Source organism: Seriola lalandi, unplaced genomic scaffold, assembly GCF_002814215.2.
Source record: "Seriola lalandi dorsalis isolate HSWRI2012SDOR001 ecotype SW California unplaced genomic scaffold, Sedor1 jcf7180002054584, whole genome shotgun sequence".
Lineage (NCBI taxonomy): Eukaryota > Metazoa > Chordata > Actinopteri > Carangiformes > Carangidae > Seriola > Seriola lalandi.
Genome location: NW_019525137.1, coordinates 1,338,575 through 1,361,247, shown reverse-complemented (window position 1 = coordinate 1,361,247; position 22,673 = coordinate 1,338,575). Strand labels below are relative to the sequence as shown.

General features: G+C 40.5%; 1 protein-coding gene across 1 annotated transcript in view; it reads left to right on the top strand.

Annotated features, from left to right (window-relative positions):
* The window catches only part of large1 (LARGE xylosyl- and glucuronyltransferase 1), a 117,102-nt gene that overhangs the window by 56,189 nt on the left and 38,240 nt on the right, over positions 1-22,673 (top strand). Inside the window, exons 4-6 of the mRNA XM_023418725.2 lie at positions 891-973; positions 9,552-9,675; positions 9,878-10,049. Of these exons, the coding sequence (XP_023274493.1) occupies positions 891-973; positions 9,552-9,675; positions 9,878-10,049 (379 nt within the window). The remainder of the gene's footprint in view (positions 1-890; positions 974-9,551; positions 9,676-9,877; positions 10,050-22,673) is intronic.

Below are 22,673 nucleotides of genomic sequence, written 5' to 3'. Positions count from 1 at the left end.
GCTTGTAGAGAGGGCAGTCTGACTGTAGCACCCCTCCAGCAGTGCTTGAACATGACCCCTGCTCATTTGGAGGGGTTAGCGCGGTTGCCTTGATCCGGACCGCTGTTGGGAAGATTACTGTAGGAACCTTTTGCATTTCTGTTGTCTAGGTAACGTGATACGTCGCAAAGTGCTGTTCCATTCCTCTTTACACCGTTTTGAGCACTTGTAGCCTCTCGCACTCAGTCACTCACCAGGTGACGTCACTGAAGCCTGTGAGGGTTTAACGCATTGGGATTGAGCCTTAAAGCTGGGTTGGTCAACCCTGGAGATATTAGCGTGAGTTAGCTAAATTCTATAAAATTTGCAATTGAAAGAATTCCAGCCCCTCCTCAAGAGAGCAAATGTATGGGAGAAGCATAGCCTCACAATATCAACATTGAAATTGCCGAACATATAGGCTACACAGAGCACATACAAGCTAACGTAATGTGTAAACAGGTGACAGCAATAGCCGGAGACATACTGTTTACAGGCTGTCTATACGTGGCTCAGCTGGTAGAGAACGTACCAGTCAACTAGTCAACTAGTGTCATGGTCATTTACAGTCATTTTTGGTTTCACTTTGAAGTAAATGGTTCAGATAATTGCTATGATAAAAAAAAATAAAGAACCAGATTGTAAAGAATGAACAGAAATGTTCCCTCAAATGGAAATGTACAAATATACAAGGGTTTTTTTTTTTGTTGCAATTTTCTCATTTGAGTGAATCAACAATCTCCAGGAAGAAAACCTGTCAATATTTTTCTACCCTGTGTGCCGCAGAATGAATGTCTCTCTTTCTAACCTGTTTTTCTTTTTTTTTTATTTCGATATATTCCCTCTAATCCTTCGCTCCTTCTCCTCCACAGACGATCCACGTGGCTATCGTATGTGCAGGTTATAATGCAAGTCGAGATGTGGTGACGCTGGTTAAATCGGTCCTTTTCCACAGGTACAGCAATGCTCTTTTTTTTCCTTCTCACACTAACCCATTCTCCTCAAAAATTACACTTACAATAATTTACACCAGCAAATACGTTTTGGAGGTAATACCAACAGGATTCCATTTTCTTATAGTGTTCTGATGAAATATCTGGAAAGCTGTTAAAATGTTGATACTGAATGTATCAGTAAAATTTTCACTGACAACATCCAGTATTTGAACTATTTTCCCCTAAATGTCCCTTTAGCTTTATTAAACCATTTCTACGGTTATTTTTAGGAACTGGCAAGAGTTTAGGTTTGGTTTCAGAAATGGGGACAAAGTGAAATAAAGATAAAAAAAAGAAATGCTTTGTAAACCTCAGCTGGATTTTTAATTTGTTAACCCTACTTAAAATCATATTAACTTTCCTTGTTAGAGATAAATGTATGATAGATAGATAGATAGATAGATAGATAGATAGATAGATAGATAGATAGATAGATAGATAGATAGATAGATAGATAGATGCTTTACTGTCACCTGTGTCAAATTCTAGCATTTTCTTTCGGAGAATATTAAATGTAATTAAAAAATACAGATTCAGATTATTGGCTGGACCGCAACAGATATAATCTGGAATGTGATTGACTGACTGATCATATTTCCACCACTGGTCAGCAGAGTAACTCGTCACTGAGATGGAGTTTGTGGATCAAACAGGTTCTATAGGGGGTGTTTACAGCTGCAGTGTTGACAACTTAGCTCATTGTCTCTAGATTTCGAGAGTTTTTTTCAAACAGACTGGGTGTAAACCTGGTTCAGGTCTGGACCGTGTGTGGACGGCGATGTGGGGCTGAGAGCTACGCCTCCTGTTACAGGCAGTCTACTGAGCCGCTCTGGTTTCCCAGCTGCTCAGGAACCGCAGGGAAGAGGAGGATCACTCCCAATACACTGAGCCTCACCTCCATTACAGCAAATAAACAACTTTCATTACATGTCTCATTATTACAAAGGAGACAGAGGAATAACTAAACATAAGACACACCAAGCAGAGAGCAGGAGAGAGGGAGGGAGAGAGAGAAGTCATCAGTAACGAGGCTTCGTACTAACGACTATGACCAACTCTACATATCAAACAGAGGGAGTTAGACATAAAAACCTGCCTCTAATAAAAGTCTGTTACGTTCTGAAGTTGAAGTAAATAAAGACTAAACTATTGTGGATCCAGACGGAGGCTGTGCTCCGGTTCAGACCTATACTAGGTTAAGACCTAGTCTTTGTTTTTAGATAGTGAGGCAATTGTGTAAGACCTGAGTGGTGTCTGCCAGTCTTCTCTTCTGTTTCCGTTCTATCCCAACAACCTACAGCAACAAGGTGGGGTAGGTGACTGAGCCTGTGAGCCCAGGCCCAGGGAAAAAAAGTTTGTAAAGCACTTGTTCCAGTTACTGGATGGAAAAGACGAGCCTCCACTCACATAATTTGACATCAGGAGCACTTAGCTGTTAAACAGTGTGAAACATCACTTGATGTTCAATGTGTGCCATTAGTCTTACGTAAATATGAATAATGAATGCTTTATTATGCGTTGGAGATGGAGGGTCCATTAGTAATCAGTCAGTGTGCATTCAGCATCACCACTTCTAACAGCACTACTTGTTAATTAGCTCCAAAGTTGCAGGTGAATTAATCATAAATGCAATTATAATTTCGTTTTATATCGATGGAAACTTCACTCTGACTCCTGCTGACAGAGACACACTCACACTGTCATTTATTTTCTTTACGACCAGAGATACTTAAGCAGCACAGCGCCTGTTTCTATTATTTCATTCAGGCTGAAGTAACAAGATTTTTGTCCGGGTAAAATGTTCTCCCTAATAAAACAATGGGGTTTCTACACAAAACTACTGTTGTGCTCATTATTAAATATTCTAATTGTGATTTATTAACTGAGTCCGAGTGAACATTTAACTTTTTTGAAACCATCTGAAGCATTCTCCCCATTTAGTCTTGTTAAAAATCATATACACATACACTCTCAGTGCAACTTTCTAACTTACTTTTAATGGTCCACGTTTGTTTAAAAAGACAGGAAAAAAAAAAACTTTCAGTATCATTTTATCAAATTCTTAATTGAATATTTAAAATGCCTAAATTAAACAAATCAAACAACCATATTGTTATTTATATGACCCTTTTTATGAATGTACTGTGTTATAATTAAATAAAAACATTTGGTAAAAAAAGACCAGAAGCTGGCAGACAGCTGTGTGTCCATAATGCAGACCAGCCCACAGGAAACTTTTAAAGTGAAGGGATGTCAGTCAGGGCCGTCAGCTCGGTTCTGCACCCAAGCTGTCATTCAACAATTTATTGATCGTCTGAGATCAATTGATTTTTTTCTCTAGGTGCAACCTGAAAATGTGATGAGTATAGAGGACCAGGGATGTCACAGGAAAAGTAATTACTTAGTATCATATTTGAAAGAAAAGGTATTAAAAAAAGGAATTGTAAAAATGTATAAGTTAACCATTAATCCATCAATAAATACTTCAGATTTTAGAAAATGGATTTACATAAAACAGCATTTAGCTTCTCCACTTAGCGTTTCTGTGACACCAGGCTAAATCCCAATTGGCCATGAAATGTAACAAACTCTCTGATTGGTTGGCTAGCAACTAGAGGGTTTTACCAGCACGGAAGGCCCAGAGTGTCACAGAGAAGCTAAATGACAAGCAGCTGGAAAAAGGAAATGGAAATCAAATGTATTCCCATTTTTAAAATGCCTTTTCAATTAGTTTTTCAAATTCTATTATTCATTTATGAATTAATAAATGTATTTAGAAATGGTTTAGTTAATGAGAGTTTTAGGCTGTTTTTGTAAATCTGAAGTATTTATCGATGGATTAAACGTTCATTTATAAATTCTTTCTATAATTCCTGTTTTTATTGCCTATTAGAATATGGAATTTAAGGAAACACTTCATTACTTTTCCTGTGACGTCCCTGGTCCTCCACAGTTGAGCAGCACAAGCTGTGAAATGTATCTGAAAGACTGAAAAAACAGCTGTAGGACAGTGACTTATAAATCTCTTCTTCCAAATATCAAATCCATGATTATTCACTTTTGTATGCTATTAATAACATGTCCATATAACATGTCAATATGGGTATTTTATTCATTCATATACAAGTATTTGTGGCATATTGGAAAACTTAAGATGTCTTCACATGCTACCAAAACATCCAAACAAATTACTGTGTAACTTTTATGTTACATAAAAGATAACTGGCGTAGAAATGAAGCTTTTTCTGTCATTCTGAAAAGAAGACATGCAGTTCAGGTTTAATCCCCAGATCATTTTTACAAAATAATGCTCAAAGTGTAAAGCGAGTATGACTAACGTCTGAATTATACAGTGCATGAAGTTTAAACATTCAACACATTTGGTCAAAAATGTGTTTTTTTATTGGGGACATGTCACCAGCAGCACAGCTGATATACCAACCCCCTGCAGGCTGTGTTTAATCAGAGGGGATGTTTAAATGTTGACTCACTGCTATGGACTGTCATCTGCGTGTTGGGAATCCTGCTGTCGGACTGAAATGATGGGACATTGATTGTCAAACACAGGCTGACTCTCCAGCATAGATGACCTGCAGCTTTTATCAAAAAGTCACTCCGGCTGTATTTCTTCCATATTGTCGATTTGTAATACAGTATTGAACATGCTATAAATTCCCGGTGAAACCAGATTTAAATGATGCGGTATTCCATTCTTTTCAGTCACCATGCTGCCAGCTAATTTCCAGCAGTGCTGCGTTGTTTAGTCTGCGCTGTAAATCATATTTGCCGTCAGTTCATCTCTTGCCCCAGTAATGGAGAGCCTCATTGTGTGACTGATGCTGTTCCACCTGAAAGATGGCCTCTTTCTGGTGTATTCAGTCAGACTGCAGGGCCTCTCATCATTCTGATGAGTCTGACAGCATCTGTATGTGACCTGTCGGGATAATCCATGGCCGTCCTCAGCAGAAAAACGACACATCAGTCCTTTTTTCGGAAGCTTTAAATGAGCTATGTCTCTCCTTTGTCAGAAGAAAAAGGCTGAAGTGACACAGTGTTGTTACAGTGCTACAAAACCTCTCAGGGAGGGGGGTCAGGCTGAACAGCTGGAAGTATAAAGTTTCCGCTTTTGTCACCAGAGACCACAGTGCACATCTCGTCACTAACAGATATTCAGACGCTCCGGGAATAGACCCAAATACACAACTCAACACACAGTCCACTTTCCAAAATATCAGGTCCTTTAATAAAAAATGAGTTCGGTACATAGGAGTCAGTCAGTAGAGGCAAATAGTTGAAAGGGGCGAAGCTGAGGCAGAGTGAAGTCCAGAAAAAGGGTCAAACAACACTAGGAGAATAAAGGCTGGTACGTTCGCAACAACAGGCAAAGACGAACTGGCAAAGGTAGCAGGGAGCGCACGGACTAAATACACAAAGGAGGCAGGGATAATTACATGGCAGACAATCACAAAGATCTGAAACGAGAGGAGAGTTAGTCGCCTAAATAAAACAGAAACAGAAAAACTAAAAGATGACCTAGTGCCAAGGCGAGGCAGGACAATCTCCTACTAAAAGTGGTTCCTTTTAAACAAAGCTGCGATCGGAAAGTCTTTTTTTTCTTATGAAGGTTCTTGTATCTAGAAACAACAGAGCAGCTGTTTTATGTTTGTGACACGATCCAGAACTGATGGAAATCCTTGACTGATCGACTGAAGCCCGAATCCATAAATATAGATGATCTTTAAATCCTGTTGAATTCATAGTTAACAATATCATCATCATAACTGAATACTTATGTCTGCATATGATTTATTCTGATCTCTTGCACACTTATTGTTATTTAATTATTATTTTAATGGCTGAACTTTCTCTATTTGTATATTTCTTTATACATAAAGTTGGTTAAAAAAAAGCCATACATTCTTATTCATCACCACACAGAAACAAAGACTTATCAATGAATGCATCTCTATTGCGGAATCAGATTGATTAACATACTAGGTAAATCATTGCAGAAATAATTGCTTAATAATGTTGCTGTGCAGAGGTTTTGCTCGTTTAGTAAAAGCTGCTCAGTGTGAATGAAAGGTCAAACAGAGAAAAGGTGAGCCTTGTAATTCTTGATATAAACCAAACCAAACAGTGTGTGGTGCAGATACAGATGTGAGCCACTGGTGCATCTGTATCTGCACTGATACTGGCATTATTAAGGGAAGAAGAGACTCAGTCTACATGATGTAATTCAGCGTTTGTGCTATTAGCTGCATTTATTCAGTCACGATGAGCTGATGACTCATGTTTAGTGCGACAGTTATTCCTGATAACACTGTCGTATTTGATATATTTAACTGTTTTATAGCATTATCACAGAAGAAGCTCTGTGGTGACCTAATGTCAGTTACTGCTGACACTAACTCATCAATCCCTGATACAGATTTACATATTATCGGCTATCTGTTGTTTTGAGAAAGTGCCTGGAGGGAAGAGATTTTGTTCTGTTCTGACAGTGCATGTTAATGATGACAAGCTTTAAGCAACTACAGCAGCAGCTCAGCTGAAGTGCACGGAAGAATATATAGAAGCATATAATTAAAACAATCACAAAGAGACACAAAACAACCACAAAATGATGCAAAACAACCACAAAGACACACAAAACAACTACTAAGAGACACAAAATGACCACAAAGAGTTGGAGAATGACAGAAACACAGAAACAGCTACAGCTACTACACAGACAAAGAATGATTACAAAGAGAGAAAATTACAACAAGATGTTGACATGCCATTTGCTATTGTTTCCTGGGTCTTTCTTTGTCTCCATCCCGGGGCTGATTGCCTAGAAATCTAGAACTACACAATACCGGTGGCTCTCACAAGAGGAAATGTTCACGTTACAGGTTGTAGACAAGTTGAACGTGATGTTGTGTCTGTGCTCAGGTCAGGTTAATGGTAAAACTGAGGGCTGAAGTATAATAGCAACACAACCTCATTGCATCCCGACTCTACACGGTGACTTCCTGTTCGCATCAAGGTGAATGCTCAGGTTCGGGGCAATCCTTCGCTCCTGTCTTCGTCAATGAGAGCGCAATAAATCTGAATCTGTGTCCACTCTGAACGTCTTAGTAATATTATAAGATTAGGTGATGAGATTATCGCAGCCCCAGCCCTGATGAATCAGGATGAACTTGTCATATGTTCTTAGTCATTGATATAATCCCAAACATCCAGCGAAGGCCTTGTTGCTGTGGATGTCTGTGCTGCTTTGGCTGACAGTTTACATCAAGCCACAGTTCCAACACATTTTGACAGTTGCCAGCCTCTTGTACTTATTGAGCAAGTGCAGCTGACATATTCATTCCCAAAGTCATTCAGCACAAGACACCCCGGGGTGCTCACATCCTCAGTTCAGTGTCACTATTTCTTGACCTGATTTGAATGTCCTGAATACATACCTTCCACACCCTCCTGTGTGTGAAGTCAGATACATACAGTCTTCTCTGGATGAAGCCCGTGGCCGGTTTCTACTCAAGGGTCAAATTATTTACTCGTTTGGGGGCTTTCAATCATATCACACGGTCTTCATCCGCAAATGGAACTGTTGATGTAGGATTAGGGTTCTGCTCTAAGGTTCCTGTGAAAAGACAGGATACATGTGCATATTTGAACCCCTTGGTTCAGTTTGCTTTCACACGGGGGGAAAAATTGAAGGGGAACCGAAATGCATCATTACAAACCATGTGAGATTGGTCAGATCGTCTGGTTGGAGGCGGAAAGTAAACACAGGAAGAAGGTTACAGGAACCGTCTAGCTCAGTAGTGTTGCTTTCGTCAACGATAATTATGACTAAATATCTTCGTCAACGAACCTTTATCACATGACGAAAACGAGACGAGACGCAACGTAAATGCTGGTCATGTGACGATAACTATAATTAAATATATAATGCAATATTGTTGACGAATAAAAACGAGACTAAATGTGGTTTACAAAATAAAAACTCTGCTAAAATGTCTCATTTTCGTTGTCTAAAACGAGACGAGACGAAATGTTATAACGTCATTTCGACTTGTTTAGTCCAGTTATTATTATTTTGAAGTATTTCTGTTTCCTGTGTCTCACGTCATCAGGTCGCACTGCGCCGACGCACGCGACATCACTGCCTCAATCCCCTCTCGCGGGCGGCATTTAGAAGTTGCAGCTGCGGTTTCAGAAACATAACACGACAGAGAAAAGGACCGATGGCCGGCAGCCAGTCCGGGTTCTTCTTTGGAAGAAAAAGACGAAATGACATTTGGACACACTTTCATTACATAGAGGTGGAAAAAAAACAGAATGTGTTGGTGGGTTTGGCTAAAAGAAAATTTTGGTTTTGTCTATACTACTAGGTACTTATACTATACTGGGTTAAATAGAATTGCATTACTAGAAAGAGACTAAATTTTTCATTGACTAAAACTAGACTAAAATAGTCATGGATGATTCTGACTAAAATAAGACTAAAATGCTCAGACTTTTAGTCGACTAAAACTTGACTAGACTAAAAAGAGTATGAACGTGACTAAAACTAATAAAAACTAAAATGACAGCTTGACACAAAGACTAGACTAAAACTAAAATTAAAACAGGCCTCCAAAAACAACACTATAGCTCAGGGGCCGGATGGAATTCTTTCGTACCAAAAATGGGACGGGACCTAGACCACCTTCTCGAAAGGGTCTTGGCCCACATCCAAGTGTGATTACTGTATTCACACCTGCCCAAACGAATCGTACAAAAACGAACCAGGGATCGGTTTAACCGGACTGAAACGTGCAGGTGTGAGAACGATCTAGGGGAACCCTCTGGAATCACCCGTATTTATGAACAAAGAATCTGTTTTAGCTAATAACAAATGATTGCATTGTGTTTGTTCATATTGGAACCTCATTCAAACATTCACAGTGTAGGTTGGAAAAAGTATGTGAACCCCTCGACTAATGACTTCTACAAAAATCGACAAAATCTAATTGGAGTCGGGCGTTAGCACACCTGGAGTCAAGTCAATTTTGGTCAATTGTCAACGCAATATCTTGAGAACTCCTCAAGGGAATCTCTTCGAATTCACCTGGACTCAAGGATGAACTGATTAGATTTTGTTGGTTTTCAGATTTTAATATTGTTTTCATGTCTTAGGAAAAATAAAAAGTAAAGTAAATCCTGATGTACAATATGAACATTTGTAATTGGCTAGTCATCTGCTGAAACCCAGATCAATGGTTGTATTTCACGATGCAAAATGACAGGAAGTTGTATTGATATAGCCTTACATACTAAAGTCTGCAGGGCTGCAGAATGGTTTCCCCTCCTAGTTAATCCTGACATTGTTCAACCTAAATTCACACAGTTTTCCTGAAGTCATGAAATAGTTTAGTGGAGCAGTGGTGGAGACGATTAAGAAATATCTAGTAGGATGTTTCAGTGAAAGAACATTGAACTTATTCAATCTTTTGTTTGTTTGTGTGTGTGTGTGTGTGTGTGTGTGTGTGTGTGTGTCCACAGGCGGAACCCCCTACATTTCCATTTCATCACAGACTCCATTGCTCAGCAGATCCTGTCCTCTCTGTTCCATACCTGGATGGTTCCTGCTGTCAGGGTTGACTTCTACGACGCAGATGAGCTGAAGGTGAGAAACACTTCAACTCCAGATTCTCTCAGAAATACTGCAAGCTTCATTTACTCTCCCGTAGTGCTTGATGATCTGGCTGCTACCCGCTTTGTTTTCTACTGAGAAGTTCTGAAAAAACTTGTTGTGTAAACGACAGATTTTTTAAAATTCAGTCAGTTAAACAGCAAAATGATCCCAACCGTGTGTTGGTGTGTTTCAGTCTGAGGTGTCATGGATCCCGAACAAACATTACTCCGGGATCTACGGTCTGATGAAGCTGGTGCTCACCAAGACTCTGCCGTCCGATCTGCAAAGAGTCATCGTTCTGGACACGGATATCACCTTTGCCACTGATATCGCTGAACTCTGGGCTGTCTTCCACAAGTTCAAAGGTAAAACAGCTTCTGTTTCCTGGCGACTGGCATCATGTTGATAGATGAGGTAACCAAAGTAATTGTACTTTGACGATAAAGTACATTTTAGACTGTACTTGACTCTCCAAACTACGTGTGGAGATCTGTCCGGCTAACGTTAGGTTTTTTCTTTAGCAGGATTTATAAAACGTAATATCATTATTAGCTGATGTTGACCCTAGTTTTCCCCTGATGTCAGTCACAGTCCCATTTGTTCCGGGGGGGTTTCAAACTTTTTATGCCTCCTCGCTGGTGACAGTCAGAGCCAGAGGCATTTTGTTTTCATGTTGTCCATCCCATGAACGTGAACGCGATATCGCAAATATCTGTGATTTAGCACAAACATTCATTAGGACTGAAGGATGAAGGTCAAAGGTCAAGGTCACAGTGAGCAAACTAAACATGGTGTTGACCTTGTGAACACAATGTCGTAATGCCTTGAGGGATTTTCAAATTCTGCACCAATGTCCGCTTGAACTCAAGGATGAACTGATTAGAGTTTAGTGGTGAAAGGTGAAAGTTCAAGGTTATGGTGACCTCACAAAACATGGTTTTATCCTCTTAATGTGGTATCTCAAGACCACCTTGAGGAAATTTGTTTGGACTTGGGACAAACATTCACTTGGACTCAAAGATGAACTGATTAGATTTCGGTGGACAAAGGTCAAACTTCAAGGTCACGGTGATTTCACATTCTTATCAGGAACAGCCCAGAGGGAATTTCATCACTTCTGTCACACTGTGACCTCACAAAATTCATTCACTAATTATGACACAATTTAACTTAAATGTCTGTAAGGATAAAATGAAGTGATGACATTTTGTATCCAAAAGGGTCAAAGGTCAACTTCACTGTGACATCATAATGTTCTATAAAAATACTTCTGGTCATTATTCAACGCTGTAACTCATGAAAGAGGAGACTGTGATCATATTTCCTGCAACTTAGCTTGTTGGTGGAGGAAACAACCACGGGGGGGGGTTCTTTGTTCTTTGTTCTTTGTTCTTGTAATCACGTGGAGTTTGTGTCGGAGTCTGCGTTGTGCTGTGAGCTGGTTGTTTGCTGACGTTTGGGCGCGGAGGAGAGGCACTCAGGGGCGAGCATGAACGTCACCTCCCGTCAGAACAGCCATGAACACGTCCAACACATCGTATGAACACGTTCTGTTCCAGGATAACATACAGATACTGCTGGACACAGCCCCACCACACTGTGCCATTTTGCTGTTAGACAACCAGACAAGCACTTAATAGCATCCTATCATCTTTCCCTGATAGAGGAGCAGCAGGAGGTGTGAAGGCGATAGGACACCTTCCTGTGAGCATATCCCTGGGTGGGTAGGGAGGAGAGGCTGGAGTGAAGATTGAAGAGGACACTGCAAAATACATTTTGCCTTAACTATGTGCCGTCACTAAAGAAGACAAAAGATGATTGTCTGAGATGGAATAACTTACCTTTTTCTTTAATTGGGGGAATGAACAGCAAAATGAATATTACTAAACTGTTTTTCCAACAACTCGGCTCTTGTCTCAGTTTATATGAAGAAATAAAGCACCCAGGACAAAACTAACAGTAGCAAAGCCCTCTTGAGAAAGATGGACTGAAAGACTTCTCTGAGGTGGCACAAATTCAAGCAGTGCGGACATGGAAAGCAATTGGATTCAGCACCATATGTCAGCTCTTAAAATTCTCTCCAGGTTATAACAACACACCAAATCATTGTCCACACAGGTAGAAACTGATCTATTTATGACAAACCCCCCCCTCTCACATAAAATCCCTCTTAACCTAAAGCCCTTAGAGGTGGCTTCACAAAACTACGGGTTGCTAAAGTTCCCGAAAAGCTTTTCAGACTTTTGAAGTGCTCTCCTTCCAGTACAGGCCACCCAGCACAGACCATCTAGCTCCTTGATCATCCCCAAAACCAACAGAGCTGCTACTTCAGGAGAACTGTGGAGTACAACCCCTGCGCCACACACACTGCCCGGCAACAGGTGATGCTATTTATTAAGCGCCAAAATTAGAATACACATATGAACACTGTCTATTTTTTCTTTTAGTCGTGCCCAAGATGTAAAACCGGAATAGGAACACTGATACGTTTGTTCTGGAACTGCCCACGTCTTAATTTATATCGGACCTCCATGTTGAATGTGCTTCATGACATCTCTCCTGGTTGACTCATCTGTGATAAAAGTCAATAAATACCAACTCAAATCTATTAGAACTGGTCTTGTCACGGTCAACAAATGTAATGTCAAATTTAATGTCATGCAGTGGAGAGATGAACAGCCCCCCTACGTCTGCTGGATGGACTAATGAATTAGCATCATGTTTACCAGACGAAAAGATTATGAACTGAGGGGGAAGCCTGGAGAGTTCAAAAAGATCTGAGGGAGGGTTTCTAACATTTCTGGAGACAGTCCACAACATAGAGCTCCTTTTATTTTCAAAATATATTCAAAACATTGAATCCAACCGTCATGCGTGAGTCATGATTTATACTTGATTCAAATTATTACAAAAGGTCTGTTATTTATTCCCTCTCTGCAATTATCGTGGTTTTTTTTTTGCCTCCACGTTGGCGACACTCAGAGCGGGAGGCATATTGTTTTCTTGACACACTATCTCAATAACGCCTTCACTGAACTTCTTCAAATTTGGCACAAACATTCACTTGGACCCAAGGATGAACTGATCAGATTTTGGTGGCTAAAGGTAAAGGTCACAGTGACCTCGGAAAACGCAGTTCTGGCCCTGTGAACACAATATCTCGATACCTATGCCTCGAGGGAAACCCTTCAAATTTGGTACAAATGGACTCAAGGACAAACTGATATTTGGCTGCAGACAACCTCGAGGAGGTCATCGTAGTTTTTATAATGTTGGTGTTCACACCTAAACTTGGCTTGTCTAGTTTTGAATTAGTTTTCTTCGTTTTTTTTTTCTTTTTCGGGTCAGAAGAGGAAGATTTTTTTTATTTTGCATTTCGAGTATAAAGTGAAAATGTCCAGAATAAAGTCAACTCCTCTGTCGTTTTTCATGCCTCTGTCAGGGCGCAGTCGCTCCGGGTATCTTCACAAGTGCTGAATGGATGTGATGAAGTAGTCTGTTATTACTTTGGGGTGGTTGTTTGTTCTGTAGGCCTCCATCCACACTACATAGCAACTAAACCATCAATACAACCATTGATAGCAATGCTGTGTGGCTTCAGCTTATCGTACGAATCGATGTGATTGGACAGAAGCTTTCCTGTGCAAATGCTGTTTAAATAATTCTCTTACAGTACTGAAGTAGTCTGCTCAGCTTAGGTTACAGTAGTAGGCTACAAGTCTTGTCATATGCTCAGGCTCTCTTTTAACTTGTTTTTACAAGGTCCCAACACACAAGTTCATTGTGTGAGTTTGTGCGCGTGTGCACACTTTTCCAGTGTGTAATTATCTCTCTCACAGCAGCAGTGTGATGCTTTCATCCTGACCGTACAGACTCGGCTCGGAGCGGCAGCAGAGGGCCATGATGTACTGTGTTTTTTGTTTTTTTTACCTTTAAATCAGTAAATAGAGAAGCAGTCCCTTTCATTACTTTATATTCACTAATAAATAAATGTCAGTTAGATGGTAATCTGCATGAGAGATGAAGAAAAAGGAAAAAGTTTGGTTGTAATGATCATCCGTTTCATCCGCACAGACGTGATTCCTTTTTCTTTGCACAGAAGAAATCAGTGGTCAGACCAGAAGGGGTGGGTAGGATGTGTGTGTGTGTGTGTGTGTGTGTGTAATGGGGGTGGGCTTAGAGGGGGTGAGGGGCTGATCAGGCCACTGTGTGATTTTCCTTTTTTTCTGTTTTTTTGTACATGGTTGCATTATTCAGCTCCGGGGCTGTTGTGTTACGAAAGCAATAAAGAGAATCTTGATGAAAAAGTTTGAGGAAGGCATATAGGCAGGAGGAGGGAAGGAGGCGGTGGTGAGTCACTTCAAAGATTTATGGGTAGTGCGGTCCTATATCGCAGCACAGCCAGCAGGAGTTTGGATCAATCTTAATTAACAGTTGACTCCAATGTAGCACCTCTGCCACCCAGGCCTTCTGCTGTTCAGTCTGGCTGAACTGTCTATACCCATTATGTTTAAGGCATTACAACAATCCACTAAGGCACACTCTGTTACTCAGGCTTTAGCTCTGTGATACACAACATCATATAAGGACATTGAGAGCGAGCTGATGCAGTACCATGAGTCACTCACTGTTCTTATTTCACCTAGTCTTTAATTTAATCAGCATCATATAATGTTAATCTCTTCAACACAGACATGTATTAATACATGTCATCATGCATGGGGTTAGGTAAGAACCATTTTACTAAGACATTTGAGAGTGGTCTTTAGGATTAGACCAGTCTTAATCTGTGTCTAATGGAAGTTTCGGTTTCTTTCATTTACAGGCCGTTAATGATCTAGTAATTAGATGGTAATTTTGTAGTTAACATGAAATAATTACCAAAAAATAACAGGGTAATTATGGAGTGAATTTTACTACAACTTGTTGTTATACTGGTTTTATTTGACTGTTATTTCTTGGTAATTTCTTCACATTACCACATAATTACTAAATAATTACTGGCCTGTAAATTAAAATGTTACTGAAGTTTTTACAAAAGTAAAGTGACTTATTTTAAGCCTAAAAAAAGTTAGCCACCCTACCACCAGGCTAACCTTTTAAACTAAGCGCCGTGTTTCCACAGTAACAATCGATGACATCTGTCAGTTGCGGTTGCTTTGTCAGCCATTCAATGCAAATCATTCCTACGAAACAGCTTTGTGAAACAGATGTATTGTAACTGTTTGATCTAAGCAATAATTAAAGTCTGTCTTTGTGAAGATCTTCTCCAGTCTGAGGACAGCAGCTTGTCTTTATCTGTCCTGCTCAGGTAATAGTGCTGCTGTTGCACACTCCTGCTGGGAGCTTCTCTCGCTACTCCTCACTCTCTTCCTTTATTTCATGTACCAACACTACTTCCTCATCTTTTCATCATCCTCTGTCTCCATCATCCCTCTCTCCACCTTCTGTTTTGACTATATTCACACTGTTTAGCTTTGAGTATATTCATTGTTGGAGGTACCTCCCTGAGCCCAGCATTGTTCCTAAACATACCCAGTGTGATACAGGCTTTATTATGTGACAAAATATCTCAATTTCAATAGGACATATTGAAGTCCCAGGCTTCTTATTTCAGTCTGTTTAACAGCTTTATTATTTTCATGAAAACAATATTGCCACAGAATAATCTTAAACAATTCAGTTTTGCAAAAAAGAACTAAAAAAAAAACTTTTTCTTGATCATTCAACCCCATCTCACAGTCACATTGGTGGGCAGTTGTCATGAAGATGGCTCAGTTGTGATAAAGTGATAACAAGTTGTTGTATGTGGGGAGGAGATGATAAGCCCTGTCTCAAAGTCTCTGTTTAAAGATGGTCTCTGGTGTGAGACGTAAATGCCCCCCCTTGATCTGTCTCCAGTCGTCCACTGACTCCAGGTCCATGACCCTTAACCTCTTCCCAGGTCGTGGACGTGATATCTCAGTAACATTTTGAGGGAATTTCTTCAACTTTGCCACAAACATTCACTCGGACTCAAGCATGAAGTGATAATATTTTAGTGGTCAAAGGTCAAAATTAATGTGACCTCACAAAACATGTTTTTGGCAAGTGGCAACTGCAGTTCCTCTAATGACCACTAGAGTCTCACTCCAAAAGTGATATATAGAATGTCCAACTTTACAGTAGAAATAAACATGTTCACAGCCTGGTGCAAAAGAAGGTACACAAAAACTGTTTAAAGGCTTCTGCATTATCGAGGGCGTGGCCTCTTTGAGTGACATATGATTGATATATATATATACACACACATGTGATATGCTTGCTGCAAACTGGCATGCACCGAAATCTCGGCTACACACACACACGCCACACCTCTTTGTCCATTTTTGGAGTTAAGCGAAGTCAGACACTGCAAAGATGGTGGCGGTGGAGCAGCTCACTCTGAGCTTCAAAAACACTCTTCAGAAACCTGTCGGTGACGTCATAGAGGCTACATCCATCTTTATTTAAAGTCTATGCTTTTCTGGCCATAACGCCTGAATTCAGACACTAATTGTGATACAATTTAACTCAAATGTCTATGAGGATAAAATGAAGTGATGACATTTCATATGCAAATGGTCAAAAATCAACTTCACTGTGACATCATGATGTTCTGCAAAAACATTTTTGGTCATTATTCATTCATTTATGATACTCAGGAAGGAGAGACTGTGACCTATATCCTGATACTTGGCTGGTTGGTGGAGGAAACAACCATCATGTTTAGTTTTGCTGATATAGTGCTGACACATGAGTCCAGCCTCTCAGGGGGCAGTCCTGTCTTCAGGGTGTACCAGCAGAGTGAGTGCTGACTCCTTGCGACTTGAGGACTCTGGTCAGATATTCTGACAGTGCAGCCATGTGTTGAAGCCCTTATGCGAAGCTAGTGCTCTCAGTAAGTTAGCAGTGTTTGTAAATGAATGAAAAACTCAGTATTATTTATATTATATTTCCAATGCAATTACTCCATCAGAGTCACTCTGCTGCCACAGTATCTTTCTCATGCAAAACATTTTTCTTTTCACAAACTAATTCCAGTCACTCCAATTTTTTTTGTGCTGTTAACTTACCATTACTAAAACCCAAGCCAGTTTAAAACCCAACTTTATTATTGATATTTGCACAGGCACAAAGTACGAGCACATTGGAATCCTTGTGCTGTTGAAGAAACAAATTTACAATAGATTATTAAAAAGAAGCAATAATATTTACAGCACTTACAGTAAAGCACTGGAGCAGCAGTTGCAGTGTAATACTGAAGCACACATCGCACCACAGTGTAGCAGCGTGGAAGACCAAGATATAAATAAGGGTTTTTGAATAAATGTCGACCTGCTTGATCTCAGTCAGGGGCTGCAGAGGGAGAACCTGTTTCCTGAAGTCCAGGATGACCTCCTTAGTGTTCAACTGCAGAGTAGACAATCTGCTTCCTGTTTACACCGGCTTATACATTCCCAATGTAGATGAATGATCATGTACATATGAGTTTTCAGGTGTGTTAGTCTGGACAGAGATCATTTCTGTTTTAAAAAGAAAATGTAGTGGTGTGGATGTTGCCTTAGTGGACTGGATTATATTGAAGGTGAAGCTAGAGTCCAGGAAGAACGTGCATATGTAGGTGTTTGTATTCGTGTCCAAACGTTCCTGGGCAGAGTGGTGGGTAAGGGCTACCAACATCGTCTGCTGACCGGTTCAAGTGGTGGGCAAACTGCCAGGGGTCTGTAGGTTTTGGGATGGTGTTGTCTGTAGACCTTAACACCAGCTTCTCATCATTCATGCGGGTGGTTCAGCTTTTTGGGAAACAGGAAATCATAGTTCAACAAGAACACAGGGGATTTGGAAGTTGGGGGAAGTATTAAGTGAAATTGCAAACAACAAAAAGTTGTTTTAAATGATGGGGATCATTATCTGTATTCCCTGCTTGCTTTGGTTGATTTTATCCTCCAGATGCTTAATGTGGTCCTACAGGACTCTGCAGGGCATGTTTGTCCAATCCAATGTAATTGTTGGCAGAGTGGAGTCATATTTCACAGCTGGTTTGGTCACATTGTCAATTACTTGCTATGTCTACTTTATGGATTTCTTTCCAGCTCATCTGCAGGCCTTTTCTTTCAGCGTCTGCTGTGTTCTCTATATGAGCCTGGCCGCCCATCAGGAAGGTGAAACATTGAGTGTATGCCACTTCTTTTCCCTCAGCACTGATTGTATGTTTTGCTGACGGGCTCCGGGGCCACTCAAACATGGTGACGTTCACCATTTATCCATTCTTTCTCAGAAATCACTGGTGCCCCGATTCATAAAGAGTTAACCGTCAAATTCTAATCAGCACATACTCTGAGGTTCATGTGGAGCCCCGGGGAAATTAACATTCTACTCAAGACCTCATATTTCATTTTAGCCTCATTCTCATACACCATGGCCTCCAGGGAGAACAATCCATGACCCTTGCCACTTTGACAAATTTGAGGCATGTGAGGGTGTGTACCAAAGGGAAGAGGGCAGACAGGCTGAGGTCAGGTGTAGAGGAGGGGACGAGATTGGACAGACTGTTGTAATGTATTTGAACTCATTCATTCTTAAACATCTCTCAGGAGATGTCTAGAGCCCCGGGGCCATTTCTTCAAATCCATTCACAGACATACAGTACATTCCATGGGTCTTGGAAGTGTTCACTTGCATTAATGTGCACTTTGTAATAACACTTAAATTGAATATGTATATATATCAAAGAAACAAGTTATTGTAATTTGGCTGCTCTCCAGCACAGTCAGCAGCTGGAGCAGCAGCACAGTGTTTAAAACCTTTAGCTCCTGATTCCTAGAATTTGCATCAAGATGTGTGTGAGTCAAAACTCAGACCGTCTCTACATTAATATTAGATTAATTAGAATCGCGACTTATTGAATGTTAGAGCTGAACTCACAGTTCAGACAGATGAACAAGTATGGACTAGTTATTTAGTTGTTGCTCATAAACACTACATGCAAACCAGCAGTCATTCCCAAGCTGCTGCACTGCATTGATAGAATGCCTATCAAATTCAAATTCAAATTCAAAGAAGCTATATTGACATGTCCATAGTCAGATACAACAGGGACTCAAACCAGCAACGGTTTAAGTGACGTCAAGGCACCCGTGAAACATTCCAACACGTTCCAGTAGTAATGGAAATCTAAGATCACTGAGCAACATAAAGCTTTACTTTATTTCTACTTTACTTCTTTAGGAAACCAAGGTCGCTCTGAACGTTGCGACAATATGTCTCTTAAAATTACCTGAGAGCCTTTTATATTTTCTGTAGAGACAATTTAATATTAAATGAGGAGTTTGTATGAAGTTTGTTACTTCAGCACCACGGACAGCGTCTTGGTTTCATCAACACACAGCACAGTGAGGTTGTGGGCTGCAGAGGAAGGATGGAGGTTAACAACAGTTTGAACTGACATGTCAAATTAGCAGGTGTCTTTAACAAACATACTCATAATCCCTAAAATTATTAATGATATAATTGAATATAAACAAATGACAGTGTCAAATTTGACAAAAATTACCCACTAACTGTTTAAGGTATCACAGGGTATCACATGACAAACTTGTCTTTCTCCTGTAGTAGACAGTTGGGCTGCAACAGTAGGAAGTGTTGACTTAGAATGTACGTCGTCACATCATGCTGTTGCCGTCCCTTCAACTGCTGCTGTTCAAGTCCTTGTTGTGATTATAGTAAAGAAGCGAAAAATTTCAAACTAAATGAATCTTTATTTGTAATCCTTCAAACACAGACTTCAGATCAGATCAGGTCTCTTGTGAAGAATCTTCTGCCTCATCTTTATCTAACGTCGCCATCGTTAGGACACTGACAGGTTCAAACATGATAGTTTCAAACATGACTTTAAACACAGTGGTTTTTAAAGAACACACACACATTAGCACCTGCAGCGTGTCAGTCAGTCTGTACCGTCAGCTTTATCTGTTTGCCACTGACCAGCTCCACAGGAGCTGTTTGGGGTTAAGGGCCTCAGTATTCTTCACACAAACTAGGTCATGTGACGTGCTGTTTGATCACATCTGAAGGCTAAAGTGTGTCTACCTGTGCCAAATGGCCTTGCTGGAAGGTGGAGTGTAAAGCCTGCTGTCATGGCCTCCTGTTGAGTTTGTCCCACTGCATCTCTGATCTCTTTCCAAGAATTCTGTCTTTGCTGTGTGTTTTGTACTCTCGACATGGTGAAATGTACCAAATGGGATAAAAGTTTCACACACAGTGTCTACATAAAGGAGTGTTGCACTGAGTAGTAAATATGTACAGAGCTTTCTGACACTGAGGATGATCCACCAAGCACTTTATCAGAGTGTGCAGAGGCCTGAAAGGATAACTCTGAGATTTTTCAATCTGAGCCTTACTTTCCACAGTTTGTATGTGTTATTGCGTAACTTTAAGTGGTGTTAGAAGTAATCAGACCCTTAAGTAAAAGGAACCCTAACTGAACAAGGCAGTGGTAGAACACCACCTCCAGTGTCCTGTGAGGTAAAATTACTGTTTTTGTAAATGGAGTCTGATGTCTTCAAACACAGGGAACTGTAGTTACAAATGGGGACCAAGCACTGTTCTTTAACTAAGCTCAGTTATCTCATTTGTCCTCAGTTTGGGACTGTCTCCATGACAACTGAACAAACTCCTTCCACTGGGCTGCAAAATCAGTCTCCCACAATCAAAGATGCATGTCACTTTGACTTTTTTGAAAGGAACAAAAAATAAATCCAAGAATCTCCTCATGTGGGGACAGATTTATTTGCTCGCAGTGCCGAAATAAATTCTATGCATAGTAAACACTGTTTTCGACGCAGTGTCTCTGAGTGGTCCAAGTGCATGGAAGGATTTATGTAAGGAGGAAGAACACGGCTCATGAATATAGAATTCATCATGCACACACCTCTGTGTTTTTGTTGCTTTCTCTCCACATCTGACACACAGATGCATACATTTAACTAATATGCGTGAGCATTTTAATGTGCACAGATGTTGTTCAGTGTTAACTGATTCAAAATTGTACCATCCTAAAATATTTAATTATTTTTAAGTGAAAGTTAAGACATTTGATCTGAGTGCAGCCTCAATACAACAAAAGTGAGTTTACCTGTGACTTCCAGGTAAGGCTGACTGCATGAACAAGAGCATCACTAAGCTAATGAACACACTGTTCTTTTAGGACCTGAAAGCAGACCATAGATTCAGTGATGAAAGTTGAATAGATGCAGTTTGGTTGATTTGAGCTGGATTAAGACTGGTGGTGTGGAGGTTCTGGGATGGAGGCTGCTGGACCGATGAGGTGGCAGAGGGGCAGACAGGTGGTGATTGACTGAATGCCGGATCCATTGAGGCGGAAGAGTAGGATGGAGCACAGGTACAGGCAGGTAGACACGAGGTGAATGATCCTGAGGCACTGGTAGAGTAAGCCTTAGAGTGACTGTTGGACTCTTGGTCATCTCCCTGACCACGGTCCTTCTTGCCCAGTTTGGGTTGATGGCCAACTCACAGGAAAGTCCTGGTGGTTCCAAACTTCAAAAAGACTTCCTGACATGCAGTGTCAATTGGGGCCTTGTGGGAAGTCGAGTTCTAGATGCACATATACTTTATACTTGTGAGGAGTAAAGTCTGCACTTTGTGGAAGGCAGCATGGTCACAAGGTTCAGTGTCTTAACTCTCTTCATAGAGAAATAGTGGCTCAAACTTTTACAAAAAGATTCTGCCTCTATTCATGTATAGAGAGCTGCAGTGGGAAGGAGCATGTTGAGGATAATTGATTTATCCTCAGGTCTACATCGAGTCATTGTTCTGGGCAGCAGCGGTTCACTCTTTGCTACTGCTACTGTGACTGCTGCTGCTTCTCATCAAGGCTCACTGAAATGAAAGGCTGCCAGCCACTTCTGTTCAGATCTTTTGGTGTGATCACACTGTTAAATATCACCCTTTAAGAGCTCAACAATAGTGTCAAAGAATCCATTTTACCAGCAGTCATGCAGCTTTTACTGTCTTTGTTTTATCTTTGTTATCTACCTTTTACCCCCAATTTTCTGGGTTGATATGAGAGACAGCAGAAATGGAGGCAGAGCTAGGAGAAATGCACATACACAGGGGAAACAGAGCCTCATCAGCGAACAGGGACTTGGCTTGATATCATTTTGATTGACATAAGCAATAATTGCCCATCACTGGTGTGATGAAGTCTTTCCACAAAAGCCAGTGAGCTGGAACCAGCCCTGTACACCGACACTGAGATGTAACCCATCCAGCATCCTTCAGCCTCAGGACCAATACTGCTGCAAACCAGAGCTTTTCCCTCGTAGTCGTCTTTCCCCGGTGGCAAAACGCATTCAAGGGAGGTCAGTCAGATATAGTACTGTACCACGCCATCTGCTGAATAAGCTGTCAATGCCGCTGCATAGTTTTAACTGAGGATCTACTCCGCGAAACATTCTCGTTCAAGGAAAAGTCATGTACTGTATACTGCAACTACAATGTATGATTTATTGAACAAGGTGCTGTTTTAGATGATCACCATCAACACTTGTAGTAAAGAGCAACTTTATTGTAGACACATCTACTGTAACTTTTTGGCATGAAAAGTTTGAAACTGGGAGAGCGACCAGATGATGAAAGATGAGAAAACAAAATATCCAAACTTGAATTGAAAGGAGTCTCTCACATCAAAGCGAGGGCCAAAAGCCCATTCATTGCGGTTTGCTTTTATGTTGGGATCTGACGAAACTGATGAATTACTCCTTAACATTTCACTTTCCTGAAACGCAATTTCACAAGAGGACTTAATTTGTTGAAATCATTCTTTTCCCGGGGAGTTGTGTGGGGTCAAGATTTTATAATTTGTCTCCTCTTGAGTTAGTGACTCTTCAGGTTCGAGTTGGATATTAAAAACCTTCTTCTTCTTACTGCCCAGCAATGTGAAGACTGGA